The sequence below is a fragment of the Myotis yumanensis genome, unplaced genomic scaffold (assembly GCF_028538775.1).
Source record: "Myotis yumanensis isolate MYYU_CA2020_CCGP unplaced genomic scaffold, mMyoYum1.0.hap1 SCAF_2, whole genome shotgun sequence".
In the NCBI taxonomy this organism is placed as follows: Eukaryota; Metazoa; Chordata; class Mammalia; order Chiroptera; family Vespertilionidae; genus Myotis; species Myotis yumanensis.
Window position 1 is genome coordinate 150,223,494 of NW_027223753.1, and position 21,142 is coordinate 150,244,635.

The 21,142-nt window shown below is 45.5% G+C and overlaps 1 protein-coding gene across 1 annotated transcript; it reads left to right on the plus strand.

Annotated features, from left to right (window-relative positions):
- Nucleotides 1-1,996: 1,996 nt before the first annotated feature.
- TAGLN3 (transgelin 3) lies at nucleotides 1,997-15,717 on the plus strand. The gene is made up of 4 exons (XM_070403546.1): nucleotides 1,997-2,409; nucleotides 3,550-3,724; nucleotides 13,693-13,795; nucleotides 15,258-15,717. The coding sequence occupies exons 1-4, from the start codon at nucleotides 2,230-2,232 to the stop codon at nucleotides 15,397-15,399; spliced, it is 600 nt and encodes a 199-aa protein (XP_070259647.1). The 5' UTR covers nucleotides 1,997-2,229; the 3' UTR covers nucleotides 15,400-15,717.
- Nucleotides 15,718-21,142: the final 5,425 nt, after the last annotated feature.

The window sequence follows — 21,142 nt, forward strand, 5'->3', positions numbered from 1 at the left end:
TAAATCTCAATACATGGGCCCTAAAAACTATGTTGAAAAATTAACTATACTAGTAGGCACTCAGTAAATACAGGGTTGAACCAATTTTCACTGTCACTCCTCCAGGGAATCAAGCTTCTTTTCTGTAATAACTTCCTGTGAATTTCTGGACACATCTAACCTATACCTTGCTGGCACCGTATCCTCTCCAGAACCTTGAGCTCAAGCATTCACTTAAAGCACCCAGTTATTTTGATACAATGGGAAGAAAACTTCAGGTATAAAAGATCTGCAAAGCATAGCCTGAAAAAATATAAAATGGGGGCAAATGCACCTCTTTCAGAATTGTTTCTATCTTTATTAACAAATCAACATCTTCCTTAAAGTAATTCCAGATGCAGAGAAAGTGACATACCTTCTCCCTGGGCCTCCCTTTCCTTAGTCTGAGGTTGCAATTGCCCTTATTGCTGCCACCCATGATGCAACTCAGTGACGTTCAAAATTCTGCTGACAGTTTTCTCTCCCTTTCCCTAAGCTTGAAGTCTCTGTTGTCTGTAGAACTTCTCCAACTGAGGATTCCATGCAGCATCAAGACCTTCATTATTCAGTCAGCCCTTCTCATGCTGTTTTTTAAACTGGCTGCTCTCCTCAAAACTCCTGAATCTCCCACAACTCTTAGTTTTTCAGAATTCTCTTCCCTGAGCCTTCAACTACTGACCACTAAGTCTTTTCTCAGGCACACCCACCACTTATGCACTAAGTAATTAAATTTTCACTAGTCCAGGCTCCAGCCAGCAGTTTATTTTTTTTGCAATACATGTATTATTTGAGGAGTCATTTCCTGCACAGCTTCGAATCAATTTCCCACAGAAACAAAGATCACCACCCCATGTACTAGAATTGCTTTAACTAATGTGCCTGAGTCAAATGATCAATCGTTCCTGAGGCAAGAATTATACTCTATTCCTCTCAAGCACAGTATTTGAAACAGTGAAGTGCTCAAAAACTATTTGTTGAATGAACCAGAGAACAATTTTTGGCTGTTTCTCTCACGATAAGTACCCAGAGACTTAGACAAAACCAGTAAGACTTAATCTTTACTCCCAGACTAGGAAGATAAACTGCCAAACCCTTTAACAGTTATAAAAAAAAATTTCAAGTCAACATAAGTCTGATGATTTCTTCTGAAGTCTATCTTGTTTGCAAACATAGTTACCACTGATAATACATTAGTTGTCCTCTACTGTTCCTTAATGAAAATAAAATCTTTACACCCTATCCAAATCTTTTATTCCAAGAGTTCTTAGCAGATTGAGCTCTTTTTAATTTATAAAACATGCTCTCGGTGTCTTTCTAGTAAAAACAGCATTAAAAAGCTGCAGTCCTTGAATAAGTCAACCTGAGGCACAACAGTTTCCCACAGGATGGAAGTTTCTGGATGAAATCGGGCTGGCAACAGAGCCAGTTAATGGCTGCAGCTCTCAGCCCCTCCTGTCCCATCCTGCCAGACAACTGTTCCCTCAGGCAGGGGGGAGTGGCTTGGCAACCCCTGACAGATGGACAGCTGACTGCATGGACCCTCTCCCAGGCCCCATCCCCTGTGCAGCTGTGCGCTGGCCTGGGATCCGAGGGGCCGCGTCCCCCAGAGGAGGGGCAAGAATCCTGCAGCTGAGAAAGAAGCTCTCAGCGGGAGGGAGGCGGCGGGCTTGACTGACAACAGGAGAGGGCTGGCTTTTTGGAGGGCTCTTAGCAACGGCCCTTGGGTGACCTCCCTCAGCCTGGAGAAAATCGAATCAGTGCACCATTCTAGCAAAAGCCATGCAGCACAGGCAGCTGACTGTCAAGGCGGCCGTCCTCTCTGCCTGTTAATCACCTGCTCCATCCCATCTCAGGGTCCCTGCCCCTGCAAAGTGCTACTGGAAGGAGTGAGAAACGACCACCCAGCTCCCTTGCTGCCTGTGAATGTGAGTCCCCGCGCATCATCTCCTCGGGCTGATAGGCGGGACCGAGAGGCGGGTTCCAGCGCCCCCCTCCCCCCGGACCCGCAGGGGCTTTATTCTAGAGTCGCTGGCGCGTGGCTGCGCTTTTCTTTCTTGTTTGTAGGTGAAATCCCCGTGGCTTCATTGGCTCCTTGATTTAAACCACGCCCGGTTTTCTGCCCGCTGTGCTGCCGCGGGGCCAGGCGGCCCGGCCACCTCCAGCCCCGCGCTATTGTGTGGATGCCGCGCGTGTCCTCTCTTCTTTGCAGCGATGGCTAACCGGGGCCCGAGCTACGGCTTAAGCCGAGAGGTGCAGGAGAAGATCGAGCAGAAGTACGACGCGGACCTGGAGAACAAGCTGGTGGACTGGATCATCCTGCAGTGCGCCGAGGACATCGAGCACCCGCCCCCCGGCAGGGCCCATTTTCAGCAGTGGTTGATGGACGGGACGGTAAGGACGGCGGGATCGGTGGGCAGGGCAGCCTCCGGGGCCTTCCTTCTCTTTTCAGGTGAGGCTGCGGGGGGAGCAGCTGCTGCCCGCTGGGGGTCCCCTGGGAGGGCATGGAAATGCCTTGACTTTTACTCGGGGTTGGAAGATCTGCGCACCCCCCCCCCCCCCCCCCCCCGCCCTCTTCCCCAGCTAGCTCAGGGGATTCTCCACCCATCCAACACAGCAGCTGCCTTCTGAGCTGTTAGCAAATCCGAAGCCCTTTTGCTCCTCTAGTGAGAATAGAGGTAAATATTTCCTTGAGATCGCTCCAGCCTTTTTGGTGCATCAGCTCATCTGGGGCCATCCCTTCCCCAGGGGAATAGTTGGTTACATAGTAAAACAAAGGAGCGGGGAGACTCACCACCTTCCTTCCAGAGCCATGCCCCCCTGGGGTGCTCCATGTCTGTCTGGTGAATGGAGGGGCTCTCAGGGAACTGAAGGGAATGCTTATTTGATAACTGCTTTTCTGAACAGATGCTCCTGTGTTTGGGGAATCGGGGACCGCAGGCTCTGCCGATTCAAACAAGCCCATCTTTTCCCGTCAGGGTGTGACTGACTGTTGTTACATAACTGTTGTCCCAGGCTTCTGTTGGGCTGCCCAGCACTTGGGTGATAGGTACCTGGGAGGAGGGTACCCTGTTCCGTTTGTGTATACATCATTAGCATATATGGGATGAGTTACTGAAGGCTGATTCGGATCTGCCTTTTGATAGCAGAAATAATCTTAGATGCTATCATCTGACCACCCTGGGCGCCACCACTAGCTCATCCCTGCATTGAAATCATGGCCTCGTCCCTGCACATCATTTCCTATCTGTAAACATTCTTACCCTCACCCGGAAAAAGGAAGGGAGGAGCAAGGATGGAAGGATTCCTGGGCTACTGGGCTCGCTGAGGTCAGCAGCAGCCCTGGGATGGGGTTGCCTGGGTCTTTGGGGTTTGGTATGGGAGCTTGGCCACCCAGCCTAGAGCCCATGCCTGCCTGGGGCCCAAGACTTGGCTGTGTCAAACCTCTCAGCTGTGTCCGGTGGGGGCCAGGGTTCACTTTGCATTAGTGGTGGGTAAATATTGAAGGGAAAATTGATGCCTTTTCCCCTTCAGGTCCTGTGCAAGCTGATAAACAGTTTATACCCACCTGGACAAGAGCCCATTGCCAAGATCTCAGAGTCCAAGATGGCTTTTAAGCAGATGGAGCAGATCTCCCAGTTCCTAAAAGCTGCAGAGACCTACGGCGTCAGGACCACTGACATTTTTCAAACAGTGGATTTATGGGAAGGTAAACAGTCCTATGCCTTTGGGGATTGTTCTCCCCTCCCCCTCCCCTTGCCCATCTCTTTGTGAAATCTGCTCACAGTGTTCTTCCCTGTGCCTGTGTGTGTGTGTGTGTGTGTGAATGTGTTTGTGTGCGTGAAGAGGGGGTGTGTTACCAGCTGTCACCCAGGGGTGTTGTTAGCCTCCCCTTTATGATGTTCCATTGAAAGGGGTACCCTCCTTGAAGGAAATGCACACCCCATTTCACAGCAGGGACCTCAAAACACTAAGGAATAAACAGAGAGGAAGCTAAAATCGTTATATGGGTGCCATTCACTCCTGCTATCCCTCCCACATCATACCCTTTCTGAACAAAAAGCTACTGGGAGAGAGTGGGGTGTGTGTGAGTGTGTGTGTGTGTGTGTGTGTGTGTGTGTGTGTGGTGGTGGTGGTGGTGTGTTCTGACTCACCAGCAGTGGGACTCCGATAAAGCCACCTGGTGCAATTTTGTCATTCAGTCTCAGAAATAAATAGCACCTCAACCGTTTATTAAACTAGGAGCTTGGTGACTATACCTTCCAGATATGTATTCTCTCAGAGAGTCTGATAAATGGTTTCTTCTTTCACATTTGTGAATTGACTTAAGAAACCTTAAGAGGCATAAAAATCATATCACATTTCGGGACATATAACAATCCACCATTATTGGGGGAAATGAGGGGCGTGGAGACACTGCCAGAGAATTTGGGACCTATGGTCATAGTGCTGTGTCCCCCTGAGACCAAATGTAGACGCCCATCCATGCAACTGTTCACACTAGACCTGCCTGGGCACAGGGAGATGCAGACCAATCTCAGCAGGGTTTCCAGGTTGACTCTGCTCTGTCCTGCTCATTGTCACTGGCTGTCATCAGTGACCCAACCAATAGGATGCTCATGGCATCGACCAAATGGTTCTGCTGGCGGTGAGAATGGGGTAACTTTCCTGTGATCAATAGACAATGAGATTTTAAGGGACAGTCAGATGATGGTTGAAATATATTTCTAGCAGAACATTATTCTTCTAAACAAATTATAAAGAAACTGTTGCCTCCTTAATCCTCTCACCCTCCTCTATGTTAGACAGAGAGCTGGCATTTCCTGTTTCACTCACAGACAAGTAGTTAAAATCCTAAGATGCCTACCAGTTTTCCTTGTGTTTGCCACTACTTGGAAAATTGGGTATCCAGACATTCAGGCCAGGCCACTGACTTCATGGGCACATGCCTCCAGATCCCTGTGGAATGCCACACTTGATACTTTCTTTTTAGATCAAAACTATGATGAGTTTCCCCAGCTAATGAAGATAGCTACTGCTTATTGATATTTTTCCCATGCACTAGGCAAGGTTCAAGTACTTTACTACATACTGCCAATCAATTCTCCTACAGTTCTATGAAGTAAAAGTTATTAATTTGCCCATGTCATAAATGACAAAACTGGAGCTTGCCCATGATTGCATGTGTTCATCATTTGGCTGGCTGGTAATTAGCAGAGCTCAGGACTCAAACTCAATCTTTCTGATGCCAAACAATAAGGCCTTAACTAGTCTGCCATGCCACGCTTCGGCCAGTAGGCTGTTGCCTTCACCTAATCTATGAGTGAGCTGTTGAATCATAATGATGATGGATGAGGCTGAAAAGGAGGAGGATGAGTCAGAGCTGTGTGGGACAAAAGGCTAGAGCCCCTGCACTAACTAGGGGGTTTGTGTAAATGGAAGGGGCCCCATGAGCTCCCCCCACCCAGTACAGGAAATGTAGGAGGATGAAGAACCTGGAAGGTGTGTGAGAGGTGTGTCTCCCTAGGGTGCTTTTCTGACTTGCCATTACTGAGAATGCTTTGCTCACCTTCCCCCCTTTTCCAAAGACTCTACAGATGAACTTTTGCACCCAGGAGGTGCTGACAGTGATGGGGGAGTGAGAGCAGGTATTGATCTACACCACCTCCCCAGCCCTGTGTGTTAGATACCTCTTAGGGAAGAGGGAGGTTGAGAGGCATGAGATAGGGCAGTGGACAGGTGGACTCCAGGACAGGTTAATGCTCCTAGAAAAAGCAAACAAGGCAGACACTGAGGGGTCTCAACCGCAGGCAGAAGAAGGATGGAGCTTTCAAGGAATTAAGGGAGGAAACCCACTCCCGAGGTGCTGTGGCTGGCCTGCTACAGGTAAGGTCATGCAGGAGGTAGGGAGAGCTGGCCACAGGAAAGCAGTGTGTAGGAGTGTCCAGATGGCCTCTAGAGCCCCCAGGGTGTGGTGGCCCTCTCCATGGAGGGGTAACTGAGAACTGAATTTCAGGGAGACTCATTCTAAACCTTAGAGGAGATACTTGACATCCCCCAAGATCACTGTCTAAAGCTCAGGCCAGAGCTGGTTTCTATGCAATGGAGCAAGAGGTGGGAAGGTGGGTTGCTCTTTGAGCAGAGAAAGGGGGAGGGGCAGTGGCCCTAGAAAACCCAGCAGTGAGCCCACAGATTGCACATGGACTGGGCAACTGAGGCTGGGTCCTTTCTGTAAGAGCTGGTTGTTATTCTTGAGTTTGGGGATGAATATGCAGGCCTTAGAGGGATGCTGTGAGGCACGGTTATTGTGTCTATGTGTGTATGAGCGTGTACGTGTTTGTATACAGAGCTATTGGACCAGCCATTTGCTTAGCTTAGTGCCACATTTCCCTGCTATTCTACACCCTGACTGTGGTTTTCAGTTTACTCACATTCACTCCTGATTCTGCTCACGTGGCCCTGGCTCTTGCAGGTCCAGCCTTCCTTGCCTGAGTCCTTCTCTTCCTCCTCTACATGCATGTTATGCTCTACACCTCTCAGCTCCCCTTCCCCTCTGCCCGGCATCACTCCAAGGAGAGCTCATCCTGCCCATAGCTGCCCAGTGACTCTGTGCTGTTATGTTGCAGACATACAGAGCCTGGAGTCCAGGCTTGCCAAATGCCTTCTACTTAGGCTTCAGTTATCTAGACAGGCAGAGGCTCCAGATGTACCCACTATCCTGAAAACACTTTTATATACAACGTGAAATGTTTGGAATGGAATGGGGACACCAGAATGAAAGGTTCTGGACTTCAAAAAGGAACCCAGGGCTGAATGGTCCAGAAAACAACCCATTCACGGGGATGTTATAGACAAAACTAGTAAAGTTCCCTGGGAGGGAGCTGGTGATGCAGAAGGAAGAAGGGCACTTAGAGCATGGGAGGGGACTGGGCAAGTCTCTCTTCAATGAGAGAAGCTGAGTGCCTGGTTGGTGACTTTCAGGTAGGGCCACTGGAAAGGGTAGGGGTAGGGCAGGGGTGGGGCTGACTCAGCTGTCTGTGCTCAGAGGAGAGTGAACTGGAGGTTAGATTTCAGCATCTTCAGAGGGAAAGGGGGAAGGAGAGAAAGGGATGAGCAAGAAAAGTGTGTGTGTGTGTGTGTGTGTGTGTGTGTGTCTATAAAAGAGAGAGAACATGTGAGAGTTAGTGAGTATGCTGGTCAGACAGACCCAAAGAACACTTATCCTGGAAGGTAGTCCAGTGAGTCAGAAATTAGACTGTGGTTCAAAGCTCTGCTCCATCTCGTATCAATTAACTTTTCTAAGCTTCTATTTCCTCAGCTGTAAATGGGAATAATCATATCTATTTCACAGGGTTGACATGGGGAGTAAGTGAGATAATGCGTGAGCAGTGCTTAGCATAGTGCCTGGCAATAACAGAGCATAATAAATGTAAAAATTACTGTTGTGATTGGTCTGGCCTTTTTTTTTTTTTAAGACTAATACAAAATGAGAGCACAGGAGCAAGGCTGGACAGGCACAAATTTTGTCTTGTAACAAATGGATTCCATTAATAGCTTCACACAGAAGCTGGTAGGGTTACCTGGATGACCTTTGCCCTCATTAGGGAGGGGCGGGCTTTACACTTTTTCCCACCTCCTGGCCATTACCCTCCTTTTTTAAAAAAAATATTTTTATTGATTTTAAAGAGGAAGGGAGAGGGGGAGAGAGAGAGAAACATCAATGATGAGAGAGAATCATTGAGTGGCTGCCTCCTGCACGCCCCCTAATGGCGATGGAGCCGGCAACCCGGGGATGTGCCCTTGACCGGAATCGAACACAGGACCCTTCAGTCCACAGGCCGATGTTCTATCCACTGAGCCAAAACAGCTAGGGCCTGGTCATTATCCTCTTGATGTCTTTCCCCAATTTCAGACCCAGAAGATGTCAGCACAGTGGAAAGAGCATGACTCTGGGAGCCAGGTAGATGGGCTGAAACCCTTTAACTCCATCCTAGTTGTGTGACCTTGTTTGAATTGCTTAGCTTCTCAGAGCCTCAGTTCCCTTCTCTATAAACAGGTCTAGCGCCTTCCTCAGAGGGTTCCTGTAACGATTAAATGTGTAAAATGCCTAGCACAATGCTGGCTTCTTTCCCTTACTCGGAGCCCCTTGACGACTAACCTTTGCATAACCATATGGTGAACATTACACATGTAGAATTCTAGAATGTCAGAGCAGGCAAGACTCAAAGATCAGTCAAATCTGATTACTCTTCTCAGTGATTTTACTGACGATGAACCAGACACATGGGTTTGTCATGCCTCCCTATTCCCCCTCCTGGATGGCTGGCAGTTAGGGGGGAGGTGGGTTTTACATCCGGAGATGGAGTGCCTGGAAAGTCCAAATATATTCTCTGAGGAGGTGTCACTGCATGTGTCATTCCTCAACAGCAGAGCCAAGAGACATTTCACCCAATTTGAGAGATATTTTGGGATACTGTGAGGTGTCTGTAGTGACTTGAGACATCACAGATGCCTCCTGCTTGAAGCCTCCTTTTCTATCCGAGCAGCCTTCACAGCATTTTTTACAAGTGCTGCTCCCAATTGTGTTTGGCTGTTGTTTTCTCTAGCAGGGGTTCTCAAACTCCAGCATGCATCAGAATCATCTTGTTAAAACAGATTGCTGGGCCCAGCCCCAGAGTTTCTGAACTATTATGTGTGGGGTAGGGCCTAGGAATTTGCATCTCTTACCAATTCACAGGTGACTGCTTCTGCTGGTCTGGGAACCACTGCCCTAGAGAGTTTCTCCAGGGAGACAAGCAACAAAAATTAATTAAATTCACAGTGCAAGCCCTGCCTCCCCTCTGACGTTTCTCCATTGACTATAGCAAGCTTTCCTCCACCTTGAAAGGAGAATTGGGGCCTATGCCTAAGTTACTACTCAGGGAAATAAGAAATGACTCCTTCCACCGATTGCTTTCTCTCTAAGTCCCAGAAAGATGAAAAAAGTCAATAATCCAGGAGTAGCAAAGGATGAGTCAAAACTGATGTAATATGGAAGAAGCTTTGGAGCAGAATTTTGACCATAACATTGAGTTTTAGTATTGAAAGTAGAATGTCCAACTCAACTTTCTCTACCAACATGACGTTTCTCTGGCCATTTCTTTTTCTTTTTACTGTTCTCTTTATATTTTTCTTTTCAGAGACATGCATAAGCTATCATGAAAGTAATAAAAAAGATCTTTGTTCTAGTATCTTTAGGGTAATGGACCTCGAACTTTTTGGGCATTAAGAATCCCTGAGGTTGGGCCAGGGGGGCCTTATAATGCAGAACCTCGGCCCCGATCCCCAGAGATTACCATTTGGTAGTTTGGACTAGAAGAAAAACCACACTTAGAGAAACACTGTTTTGTGATGATGCAGTAACAGGGGGCACTCTTGTGTCAAGTGAAAGTGGCAGTCACTATCTGAGACTCAGAAAAGTTTTGTTGGTGAGACAGGGAAGCTACTGGGCCACCATCTTTGGTCACAACTTCAAGTTCTAATTAGCTTCCCCTGTGATAGGGGGCTAGAGGTAGCCTGATTAAAACTCCGAGCTGTTAGTATACACTTGGCCACTCTGCTTTCATGTGTCTGTACCCTTCTTTGTCCAGTGGTCTCATTCTTCTTTTTATTTTTGTTAATTCTCACCCAAGAATGTTTTTTCCCAATGATTTTTTTTTTAAAGAGAGAGTGAGAGGGAGGGGAGCGGAGAGAGAGGAAGAAAGAGAAACATCCATGTGAGAGACCAAGGCTGGGAAATGAACCTGGGACCCTTTGGTGCTCGGGCCAGTGCTCTATCCATTGAGCACACTGGTCAGAGCAGAGGCCTCATTTTTAGATCACCATTAGGATTCAGTCTCATTTCTGCTCTCCAGCATCTAGAAAATTCCCAGCACTTAGTTGGTACTATTCTTCCCCGCCCCCCGCTTGGGAGAATAGCCTTGAGTAGTGGTTTTCAAATGGTCTTGCCACAGTATCTAGGGGTAGCTTTCAGGGAGCAAGGAGATTCCAAGCTCCCAGGCCTCTGAGCTGGCTCACAGCTTGGAGCAGAGCCCTTCTAATTATTGACTTTACTATTTGACTTTGAAGAAGGTATCTCTGAAGGAAGGAGTTATTGCTTAACAAATATTACTTACTAGAGGCCTGGTGCATGAAATTCATGCACTGGGGAGGGGGAGTCCCCCTCAGCCCAGCCTGTGCCCTCTCACAGTCCGGGACCCTTCGCTCCTTACAGCCTGCCTTCAGCAGAGGCAGGAGAGGCTCCTGCCACCGCTGCTGCGCTTGCCAACCGTGAGCCTGGCTTCTGGTTGAATGGTGCTCCCTCTATGGTCAGTGCACGTCATAGTGACCTGTCATTCCACCGGTCATTCTGCTGTTTGCTTGATTTGCATATTAGGGTTTTATTATATAGGATAGTATTTACCACATGCCAGACATTTTGATTTTTTAAGAAATTAAAAACCAAAGAACTGGAGCTTGCCTATCCAACCTGGCTGCATCGGAATCGCCTCAGGAGATTGTCCCAGAATCTGCATTTTTAAGATTCGCAGGTAATTCTGATGATCAGTCTCATTTGGGAGCCACCAGATGAAACCCGAGTTCCTCAAACTTGCCTCATGGATTTTATTAAAAATACAAACTGCTAAGCCCCACTCTAGGCCTGTCGAATCAGTCTCCCCAGGGAATGACCTCAAAATTCATATTTTTAAAGAGACCCCTGCACCGTCCCATAAATCATCCAAGAAGCTCTTGCCCTGAAGCAGGCTGTGTTCTCAGCAGATGTTGCACTTGGCGGTGACACAGCAGTTTAGCTTTCCTTGCCTTCTACCTGGCACACTTCACAGATACAGCTTCATCTCGCCACTCCTTTAGACATTCAAATGTTTGATCCCAGTGACAGGTATCAGCCTCCACAAGGCCCCTTTCCACCCATAGCCCTTGATCTGGGCTTCGGAGCTGGTCAGGGAAGTACGGCCTGAGTGCTGGAAATCTTCCCAGGAGCATCTACCAGAAACAGAACCACACATGACAAGAAACAGGCTAGACACCAACTAGTTACAGACACAGATTTCTGTTCATGGCGTTATTTAGAATCTGGACAATAATAGACTTGAATTGCCTTTTCTCGCTTCAATCTTATTTGAGTTGAGACCTGGAGAAATGATTTCAGACAAAAACACTCCAGGACTTACCGCCATTCGCGGCTGGTGCCTTTGGTCTTGTGGGGTCCAAGAACTGTGGCCAGTTTTCTCATCCCAGTGCGTTCGCTCTGGCCTGGCACTGAAGCAGCCACTGCCAGACCTTCGGCTCATCCCTGGTCACCCAGGCAGCTGCCTCAGCCGCCTCTGATGGGGACCCATGTCAGGTGGCTTAATGGATGGTTTGTATGCTTTATTTTCAGAAACCAGAGCTAAAGCCAGGCCCTGGTTTACTTGGTGGGTGAATCAAGTTAGTTAATATCTCTAGATTCGTTTTTCTATCAATACATTGGGAGGAATAACACCAATTCTATGGGGTCAATGTCGCGTATGGTAAAGTGTTTGGCCTATAATTTACATCAAATCTTTTGTCTTAGAAACTCTCTTAAGGAAAACCTTTCTATGTTGTTCCTATCTAATGCCTCCTTCCCTAGCTTCTTTTGCCCCAATCGTGTAGTTGCTTCCTTTTCCATTCTCTGGGATAAAGGTGGGTGGTCTTTATAGTTCTAGATATCTTCCTTTTACCCCCAACTTAGTTCCCTCCATCCTTTCTGGGTTCATGTAGTATATACTTTAGCCAGCTACACGAAGGAGGCTTGGGTCTACGGTTAACAGAACTTGCTTCTGCACCCATGGCTCCAGGAGAGTGTCTGTGGCTGAGTTGCTGGCTGTCAAGCTCCACAGATTCCCAGAACCTGGACATACCAACCACCGGAAACATCCCTAGTACGCTCGTTGTACAGAGTGGAGATGTGTGATTCACCCTAACCTTCGTAAGCCTCCCTGTGCTTATCATTTCTCTAGGTTCTTTTTAATGACTCACTACTTAACAACAGACCCTCTCCCTCTCTCTTCCCAGAGTGGTCCTTCAGAACAGCATCACTGAGGTTCTATTTTTTTTTTTAATATCCAAGTATCCTGCTATTCAGTGACAATTACAGAAACGTTTTTCATCTGCAGAAGAGAAAAATCATGCTAATAACCACATCTCTGTTTCCTCTTTCTCAATTCTCAGTGTTCCTTGTGCTCTCTTCCTTCCCTCTGCTGCCCAGATTCTCCATTCTCCACCATCCCAGCTGTCCCTTGCGTCTTGGGGACTCTACATTAAGAGCATTTTATCCCTGTATCCATTAACCAGTCCCACAAGGCCTCAGGATCCAGGAAACTGCCCCTGGTTAATGGGACGGAGGAGAGAGGCGAGGAGAGGAGGATCTGCTGTCTCTCTCATCTTTGAATAAATGAACATCCTGAACTGGACTTCCTCTGTAGGCCTTAATTGCTTATTTTATTAGAGTTGTACTCCATTCTCACTTCCCGTCTGCCTTTCCCCCAGAACCCTGTATTTCCCGTGACTGCGCAGCAGCAGCTGGGCTGGAGAGCCCACAGATGGCTCACTCAGCCTGAAGGGAGCCTTTTAATCATTATCCTTCAACTTCCCCCACTCCCCAGCAGGCTGAATGCTGCCTTCCTTTCTAACCCTGTGCCTTTAGCTTTTGCATTCCAAACTGGTTCGTATGGACCTTGGATCTGGTTCTAAATTGCAGGGCTAATCACATAGCAGCATCTTTCTCAGTCCAGGACATGTTAGTCAACTGGAAGGGAGAAAGGGAGGAAAGATGGGAGGAGCAGGCTGACCTGGAGGGTCTAACTGCCTTCTCCGTGGGTTAGGGGTCCCTGGCCATCTCAGCTAACAGTGCTTCACCTCCCATCTCTCTCTCTCTCTCTCTCTCTCTCTCTCTCTCTCTCTCTCTCTCTCATGCACGCCTGCCTACCACTTATTTATTGTCTCCATTAACTCCTTCAAGCAGCACAAAATAAAGGGTCTGTCATCTGTGTCACTTGAGTGCTTCCGTGTTGATTTGTTTTTCTTCATTTGCCAGGCCTCCAGCCCAAACAGCCATGTGAATACTCAATTTGATGCACATGGGTGATTTTAGATCCTTTTAACCCAGATAAAGTGAAAGAGAGAAGCCACCTGGGGTTTGGTGCAGTTAATCCATCCAACCAGTTTCTTTCCAGTCTCCTTTTTTCTTTCCCGTCCTGAGGAAAATCCTCTTCCGTAATCCACCACCAGTCTGCCCACAGGACTTCTCCGCACCACAGCCAGCTGGACCCACCCAGGCCAGGGCCTCTGCTCAGAGTGGGGACATACCTAGATCTGAGCTGCTAAGTGTTTGGAGTGTCTGATTCATACAGCAACTCTGAACGGGTTAGAAACTGGCATCTCTGGCATGCATCATATAGAACCGAATGAGCAGGTGATTTTTTTGTTTGTTTCTTTCTGAGAGGTTGGGCTCTGCTTGTCTGCAGGCCACTTTGAGAAGTATTTGCTATCCCTGCCCCCTGAATGTGATTGCCTGCAGCCCCTTATCAGAACTCCCTTCCCGAAGGCCCAGCCCCCTCTTTCCAGATTCCTTGGCCCTGACACATGCTTGGCTTGAATCTCTTCGTTGGTTTCCAGGGAAGGACATGGCAGCTGTGCAGAGGACCCTGATGGCTTTAGGCAGCGTTGCAGTCACCAAGGATGACGGCTGCTACCGGGGAGAGCCATCCTGGTTTCACAGGTAAAAGCCTTTCTCGGCCCTGCTGGAGCAGAGGTTGACTGGAATGAAAGGGAGCATCTGAAGCCTTGTAGTTCCCGGAGGCTATTTCAACACCAAGTCCCTAGGGACAAGCACTCCTGGCCCCACAACTGAGTCCCCCAGAGCAAGAGAAGATGCTGATGTTCAGGCTATCATCCCCCCGGGCAGAAATGGCCAGGCCTTTGCTACCATTGCTTCCAGGTTCTGTTCCTTCTGAGATTGAGCAGGACTAAATTGCTTTTCTCAGAGGTGGCTTGATGTCTGAACTTGGTTTTATCATGACCCAAGTAGCCCTGAATCAAACTAATATCTTTCTCTCTCTCTCTCTCTCTCTCTCTCTCTCTCTCCTTCTCTCTCTCATCTCTCTCTCTCTCCATATCTATCTATCTATCTATCTATCTATCATCTATCTACCTACCTACCTATCTACATAATGAAGGGAAAATATGTCCTATTTGCCTGAGACAGTGGTTAATACTTGTTGTCCTGGTGCATTTATTAATAGCACTCTCAGAAGTGGCCTGGTCTGAATTGAATAATAAATTATACAGTCACATCAGTAAAGGGCCTTTTCCTATGGAGTTTTGTTTTTTTCAGGAGTTGGGGGTAGTAAGGGAGCTGAAACTCAACCCAATAATTCAGTGGGAGATGAAGAAAAAAGAACATGTTGTACCAGTTAACTGACTCTTCATTTCCCTAACCCCCTTTTCTTCTTTTTGACAGTTATAAAAAGGTACAAGTCTGTGTTATTTTAAAAGAACTTGGTCTGAAAATCACCTAAATATTGGCCAGTTGAAATCCTGGTTTCAGTCCTAGTTTTATTAATGACCTGCCATGGTCTCTATGGCCCCCACAGCCAAAATTAGTTACTATCTGGCCCTTTACTGAAGTTTGCTGACTTCTTGTCTAGAGTAAGAAATTTCCCCTTTATAACTTCTAGGTCCTTCAGCTCTAAAATGGAACTTTAACCGTTGGCCTTTACAGGGAAGGGTGGAATGGGATTAATGACATGCTTTGTAAGAAGAGCTGGTTTTAATTTTCATAAGGGTTTGAAGTAACTGTGAGAAAGAGGGTGACAGAAAAGTTATCCAAGAGTGAAGTCCCCAGAGAGGCAGCTACTGATCTTGGCTGGAAATTCTAGAAAAACATCTGGGCTTCCAAGGAGTAAGAGCTCATGCATTACAGCAGGGCTTGCATGTGGTAGAACCATCGCTCAGGGTAGGGCCATAGCTCAGGGTAAAACTATAGCTTAGGATAGAACCATAGCTCAGGGTAGGGTCATAGTCCAGGGTAGGGCCATAGTTCATGGCCAGACTGTAGCCTAAGATAGGGCCTGCTCTTCTATCTGGTGACCGCCCCCACCAAAGCCTGTCTAACTACCTATCTTGGGAAGGTTTTGAAAATCGTCAGGATGACATTATTCCATCTCCCTCCCTCTGCCCAGGAAAGCCCAGCAAAATCGGAGAGGATTTTCAGAGGAGCAGCTTCGCCAAGGACAGAATGTGATAGGCCTGCAGATGGGCAGCAACAAGGGCGCCTCCCAGGCCGGCATGACGGGGTACGGGATGCCCAGGCAGATCCTGTGAGACGCTACATCCGTCCCCAGTAGAGAGGACGGATGTTCCACACCACGGGTCTCTATGACAAAGAAATAGTTAGTCACCTTCTGACCTTTCTCAAAGCCTCCTGTCCCTGGTTTTTGCAAGTGCTGCATTTCTGCTGAGAACCCGCGTTGCCTACTGCTGCCACCTCCTGTTCGTTTAGAACTATGCAAAGACTCCGCTTCCTCCCCCTCAGCTCCTTCTTTTCCCTCAAGTCTTGTTTGTCTGATTATTTATTTATTTATTTCCCCAAATTTTCCCTTCTCCACTTACAGAACACACCAAATAAACAAATTAGTCTTATGTCTTAAAGTGTAATGTTCATTTTTTTTGCCTTAGGGACTTTGCAGGTAGGACTGATTCCTATTTCACTCAAGTGGACACTAGGATAGGATTAAGCTGTAGCTGTAACTGTGGAAATAGAGCTTAGCTTTGCGGAAGCTCTTATAAGGTTGTAATGTTTATCTCTGAAATTGCAGTAGACAAATGAGAGTTTTGCCCACTCTGAGAGCCCAATGTCATGAGTTCAAGAATAAGGTCTTTGACCCCCACATATTTTTTGAGTACCTACCTTGTTCTTATTATTCTAGACTCTGTGGGGAATGAGCAAGCCAAAACCCCAGTTCTCATGGTACTCTCTATAGATGCCCAGGGAATATCTGACGGGTGGGTGGTTTTATCAAAGGAATGGGTGATGAGCAGCTGAAGGAGTGAGCAGTTTTCACTTCTCTAGCAATAATCTTTTCCCTGCAGGCCAGGCCCTGGGTCTGATGATGACATCTATACAGTTTTTTCATCAGCCAGGAGTGATAGGCAATGCAAATTGCTTGTTTCTAGTTATAGGGTCTAAGCCCCTAAACTACTGCCTAAGACTGAGATCTAGCATGGATGGGATAGGATTTAAAGATTCTCTCCTCCACAGAAAAATTAAGAAGGCAAATTAGTCTGGGGACCACCAATTCATCTCATTTTTGCTACCAGTAGAAATGGGGGGGGCGGGGGGCGGGGGGGGGGGGGGAGTAAAGCAATGCATTTAAGTAATAAAATAAGTAAGGTCTTTTATCCACAATCTGAATTGTTAATAAATAAAAAAAGGTAAAAATAAAAAATAAATGAAATTATAAACATTACCAAACTCTGTTTAGGTGGTGGTTTTTCAGACTGAGTTCTTTGCAGTTCTAAGCTTCCCTAGAGATTTCTCTGGGATCCACATGGCAGGGGAGGGCAGAGCTACTGAGGAGGCAGGATCCTGGGTCCGAAGTCCTTCTTCAATCAGGCATCACTGATCTTACCTATTTTATACACTAAGACTCAGCAGAAGATTTTTAACAGATTTTCTGCTAATTCTCTCTTAGTGACTTGTCCTAAGACATTATTAGCTAATGTCTTAATGTAACATTCTTTTTTCATTTATTTATTCAAAACTGTCCTATCCTGGTAATCAGCAAAAGCCATCTATGTGCTGAAGATATGAAAATGAATAGAAAACCATCCCTGTCAATCAGTCAGTCAGCAGAGTTTGAGTCCTTAATATAGGGTGTCCCAAAAAAATGTATACACACTAACAGCTGGTAACTCAATTGATGTTTCTTTCTTTTCAGATTTAACCCATTGAAATTAATAATTATTCAAAATGTGTATACATTTTTGGGGGGGACACCCTGTATATTTAAGGAATTGTGTTAGGTACTAGGACAGTGATGGCGAACCTATGACACGCGTGTCAGAGGTGACATGCGAACTCATTTTTTTGGGTTGATTTTTCTTTGTTAAATGGCATTTAAATATATAAAAATAAATATCAAAATATAAATCTTTGTTTTATTATGGTTGCAAATATCAAAAAATTTCTATATGTGACACGGCACCAGAGTTAAGTTAGGGTTTTTCAAAATGCTGACACGCCGAGCTCAAAAGGTTCGCCATCACTGCCCTAGGAGATACAAAGAAATACGGACATGGCTCTTAATTGAATGAATTTGTAGTTTATTTGAGCGGACAGAATGTAACCTACCATTCCTTGTATCTTTAGTTGGTTATTTAAGTGTAGGGGCCAAAAGAGAGCAGAGTTCACCTGGACCCTCTGAAGGAAGTTCTCTGGCCTGGCATAGCTGGGAACGCTTGCTAGGCAAGACCATTGCTAGACGAATGCTTGCTTAGGACCTTCTGCTTTGTGCCATCCTGGGAATACATTGTGGGCTTCTACCACTTGTCCCAATAGACTGAAAACAAGGAAGAAGAGGCTTGGATTTTAAGACAGCTGCTTCCTGGGTGGACTTGATTAAGGGCCGTAGTGATTGGAACAATAAATACCTATGCTCCCATGCTGGGGAGTCTTGTCCCATTTTGGACCTCTAAGGAGCAGGGTTGAAAGTCAAGACCTTAAGGTCATGAAATTTGTTTGTTTTCAAGTTACATTTTAAAAGGCCAGATTCCATCAGCTTAGTTAGAGCTCGCCTTGATGTGAAAGGTACAAGTTATTCCATGGGATGGTTGCAGGTCTCAGCTTCACAGATCTGTCACCTCAACCCAAGAGCCAAGGTCAAGGCTCCTGCTGATCACAGGGACAAAAGGGTTTGCTAATGGCCAGTGCCATCTGCAGGGCTGAACCAGGCTGCAGTGTGAATGCATGTTCCGTTCTTTGGTTCTCAAATATGTCAAAGACAGAAGATGATTTAAGAAAATGTGACTCCAGTCAGAGCAGGCCAGAGTTCTCTACTTCCCATGTCACCCTTCCCCCCAAACACTGGGACTAAAGCTGGGTCTTATGTCAATGGAAACACAAAGCTCACTGTTTTAAAAGGTCTTATTTTTTATTTCCAGGCATGCTGCCATTTCAGGCATTTACAGAAAGCCCTAATGACATCATGCATAGATGGCAGCACTGCTGTTGATAGTAAATGTAATTGCCAAAACTGCTCCTTTTACCAGTCATTGAAATCGAAATAATCCTGTTGACTATGAATCTTTCACAGTGATGATAACCGTCAAGCACAAAGGTAAAATTTTAAATTACGATAGCATTATTGACAGAAAAGAGCACGTCATTCTTGCAAGTTGTTTTGCGTGCTTAGTTCCCTTGGACATTTTGAAGGCTAAATTTCCTCACTTAAATAGGCCACGGTCAGCTTCGTGAATGATGTGGATTCAAGGCCATCTTTCACATGGCCTTGGCCTTGGTAATGTCCTCAGTTGTGCAGATAATGAATAAGCTTAAGGCCACTATATCCCCTGAGTAAGATAAGATTCTCTGCTCCCAAGCATTGTTTAAGAACCATTTCATCATTGACATGGACAACAAACAGTGTGGTGATTGCTCTGGTGAGGGAGAGGGGGTGGTGGAGGAGGAAGAGGGTATGGGGGGGGATAAGAGGTGAAGGAAAAAAAAGAACTACATCACATGGTAGGTGCCAGTCCTTGATAATTTATTTTCCCATTTCAGCTTCATAAAATAATCTAATGGTTGAGAGAGCAAAGTCCTTAAAATAAACACACACACATACACACACACACACACACACACACACACACACACACATACCCAACCTTTTTCTTCTCTTAAATTATAGATCTACTTAAGCATGCTATGTATTCTTTTTAATTACAAGCAGAAGTGATTGAGAGAGAATAAAGGCTGCATAGTCATTATTCAAACCCTGTGACTCAGGGACACCACTGAGCCTTTAGAACTGGCTTGGGGGCCACTCAGCAGCATTCTTCTAGGCATCTGGCACTTAGCGTTTCTCTGTGTGATATTGACATGCTGTAAATTATAGAAATGACAATTTTCACTTCAAAACAGTCCTTCTTTGCCATCATGTGCACGCAGCAAACAATAGAAAGAGAACAGAATCTTTTTTAACATTTATACTTTCTGCAATACATGATTAAGTCAAAATTGCCTTGAATTGCCAGTGACTGCTATGACATAATCCATACTAGATGAGCTCTGAAACCACGCTCCTTGGAAGCACGCAGTGACTCAGATGTTGGTTTGTAGCTATGTTATTATCTTGCTACTGCTTTGTTAATAACATGGGTTTTTGTGTTTAGCGTGCTTAATGTATTAACTATCACTCTAGCTTCAAGGTAGTTGTGCATTGGGTGGGCTTGGTAGCATTTTCTTTTATATTTCAAAACAGATTCCGCCCGCCCCCGGCTAAAACATTGTAAAATATTCAGGCAATTCAGGGAACACGAAAGACCCTTTATGATCCTACTGCCCACAGTTTAGTGCCTATGATTGTAGAATCCTACAATGCATGTGTAGAAAGTCTACATCTCTATTATCCCTTGGCCATAACCTAGGTTCTCTTTGCTAACACCTGTCCACCACTGAAGCTTCTTAGAAAGAGGAAGAGCAGCTATCTTATCCCAGGAGGATGTGACCCACAGGATGTCTCAACAAAGTGAAAAGAGGGAGCTGGTTCTTTCTACCTAAAAAGCTCTTCTACATGAAAAAAACTGATTTTCCCCCCGGAAAATTCATTGAATGGATGTATCACGTTTCATTTGATTAATCCTTTATTGTTGAATTTTAGAGTTTTCCAAATTTCAACATTGAAATTAATGCTCTGAAACATTCTTGTACATATATCTTTACACTAATTTTCTTAGGAAAATTTCCTAGAGGCCAAACATCCATTTTTGAATAATAGTCTCAAATTACCATCCACAGCACCAGTTTACAGTCTTACCTGCAAAGTTGAAGTGTGACCATTTCTCTACACTCACATCAATTTAAAACTATGTTTGTGAATATTTTGAAGGACATCATCTGCATAGTAGGGTGCTGGTGGAACTTGGTGTTCTTCCTGGGCAGCTGCAAATGAATTTTATGATTGCTGGGTTCTTGCCCAAAATCTTAGAATTTTTCATTTCTGCCAAAGAGCACACTAAATCCATGAACTGTTCATGCTTGTTAGTGACTCTGCAAAGCACACAGGATTGGTGGACAAACGGGTCAACTGGTAAAAATCATATCACAAAATATGGGACCAAAACATAAATTATTAGTTCCAGAATTTAACTTGAATGTCTTAGACAAGCAACTACAGCAAAATGTGGTTAATTGATTTTCCACTCAGCTAAATAAAAAATTTGATGTGGTTATGAGCCTATTATATATTTTCAAAATAAATATGTCAACTTTTATGGACCTAAGCTAAGAATGTAAAGCTATTTTGAAGGGCAAGGATAAATCTCACTATGGTTCAAATGAATTTAGGGTAAATATTACCCTACTGACCTTTATTTTAGTGAAACACACATAATGGCCTTCTATTAGCTAAAGTGAAAGATCCATTCTGGTTCCACATTCTTGGGTTAATAGTTCTTTGGGAGAGCATTGCATCAGTCTTAAGATGGGATGAGCTTGGCTCACATAGATTACAAAATGAGACATGCTGCCTGAGAAGAAATCTTGCTTCAGAACAATTGAAGGGAAAAAATAATGACCTAAGAGAATTTCACTTGCAAGATAAGCACCTACTAAGTATCAAGTGCTATATACATCTCCTTTAGTGCTTATAATAATCCTGTAAAGTATTTACAAAGATTTCCAGATGAGGAAAGTGAGGATTAAAGAATTGCCCAAGCTTGCACAGTTAGTAAGAGGGGGAACTGGAGTTTGAACTCTAAACATTATGGTTCCAAAGTTTTATGAATTCCACTATGCAACACTGCCTTCTAGATCCTAAACTCAGTATTAGGCCCTTGGGGATGCCCA

Bases quoted from the DNA above. Each gene is read 5' to 3' on its own strand.
- TAGLN3 (XM_070403546.1), top strand. From the start codon at position 2,230: ATGGCTAACCGGGGCCCGAGCTACGGCTTAAGCCGAGAGGTGCAGGAG. The intron at 3,725-13,692 runs GTAAACAGTCCT...GTTGGTTTCCAG, and splicing joins AACAGTGGATTTATGGGAAG to GGAAGGACATGGCAGCTGTG. The intron at 13,796-15,257 runs GTAAAAGCCTTT...CCCTCTGCCCAG, and splicing joins GAGCCATCCTGGTTTCACAG to GAAAGCCCAGCAAAATCGGA.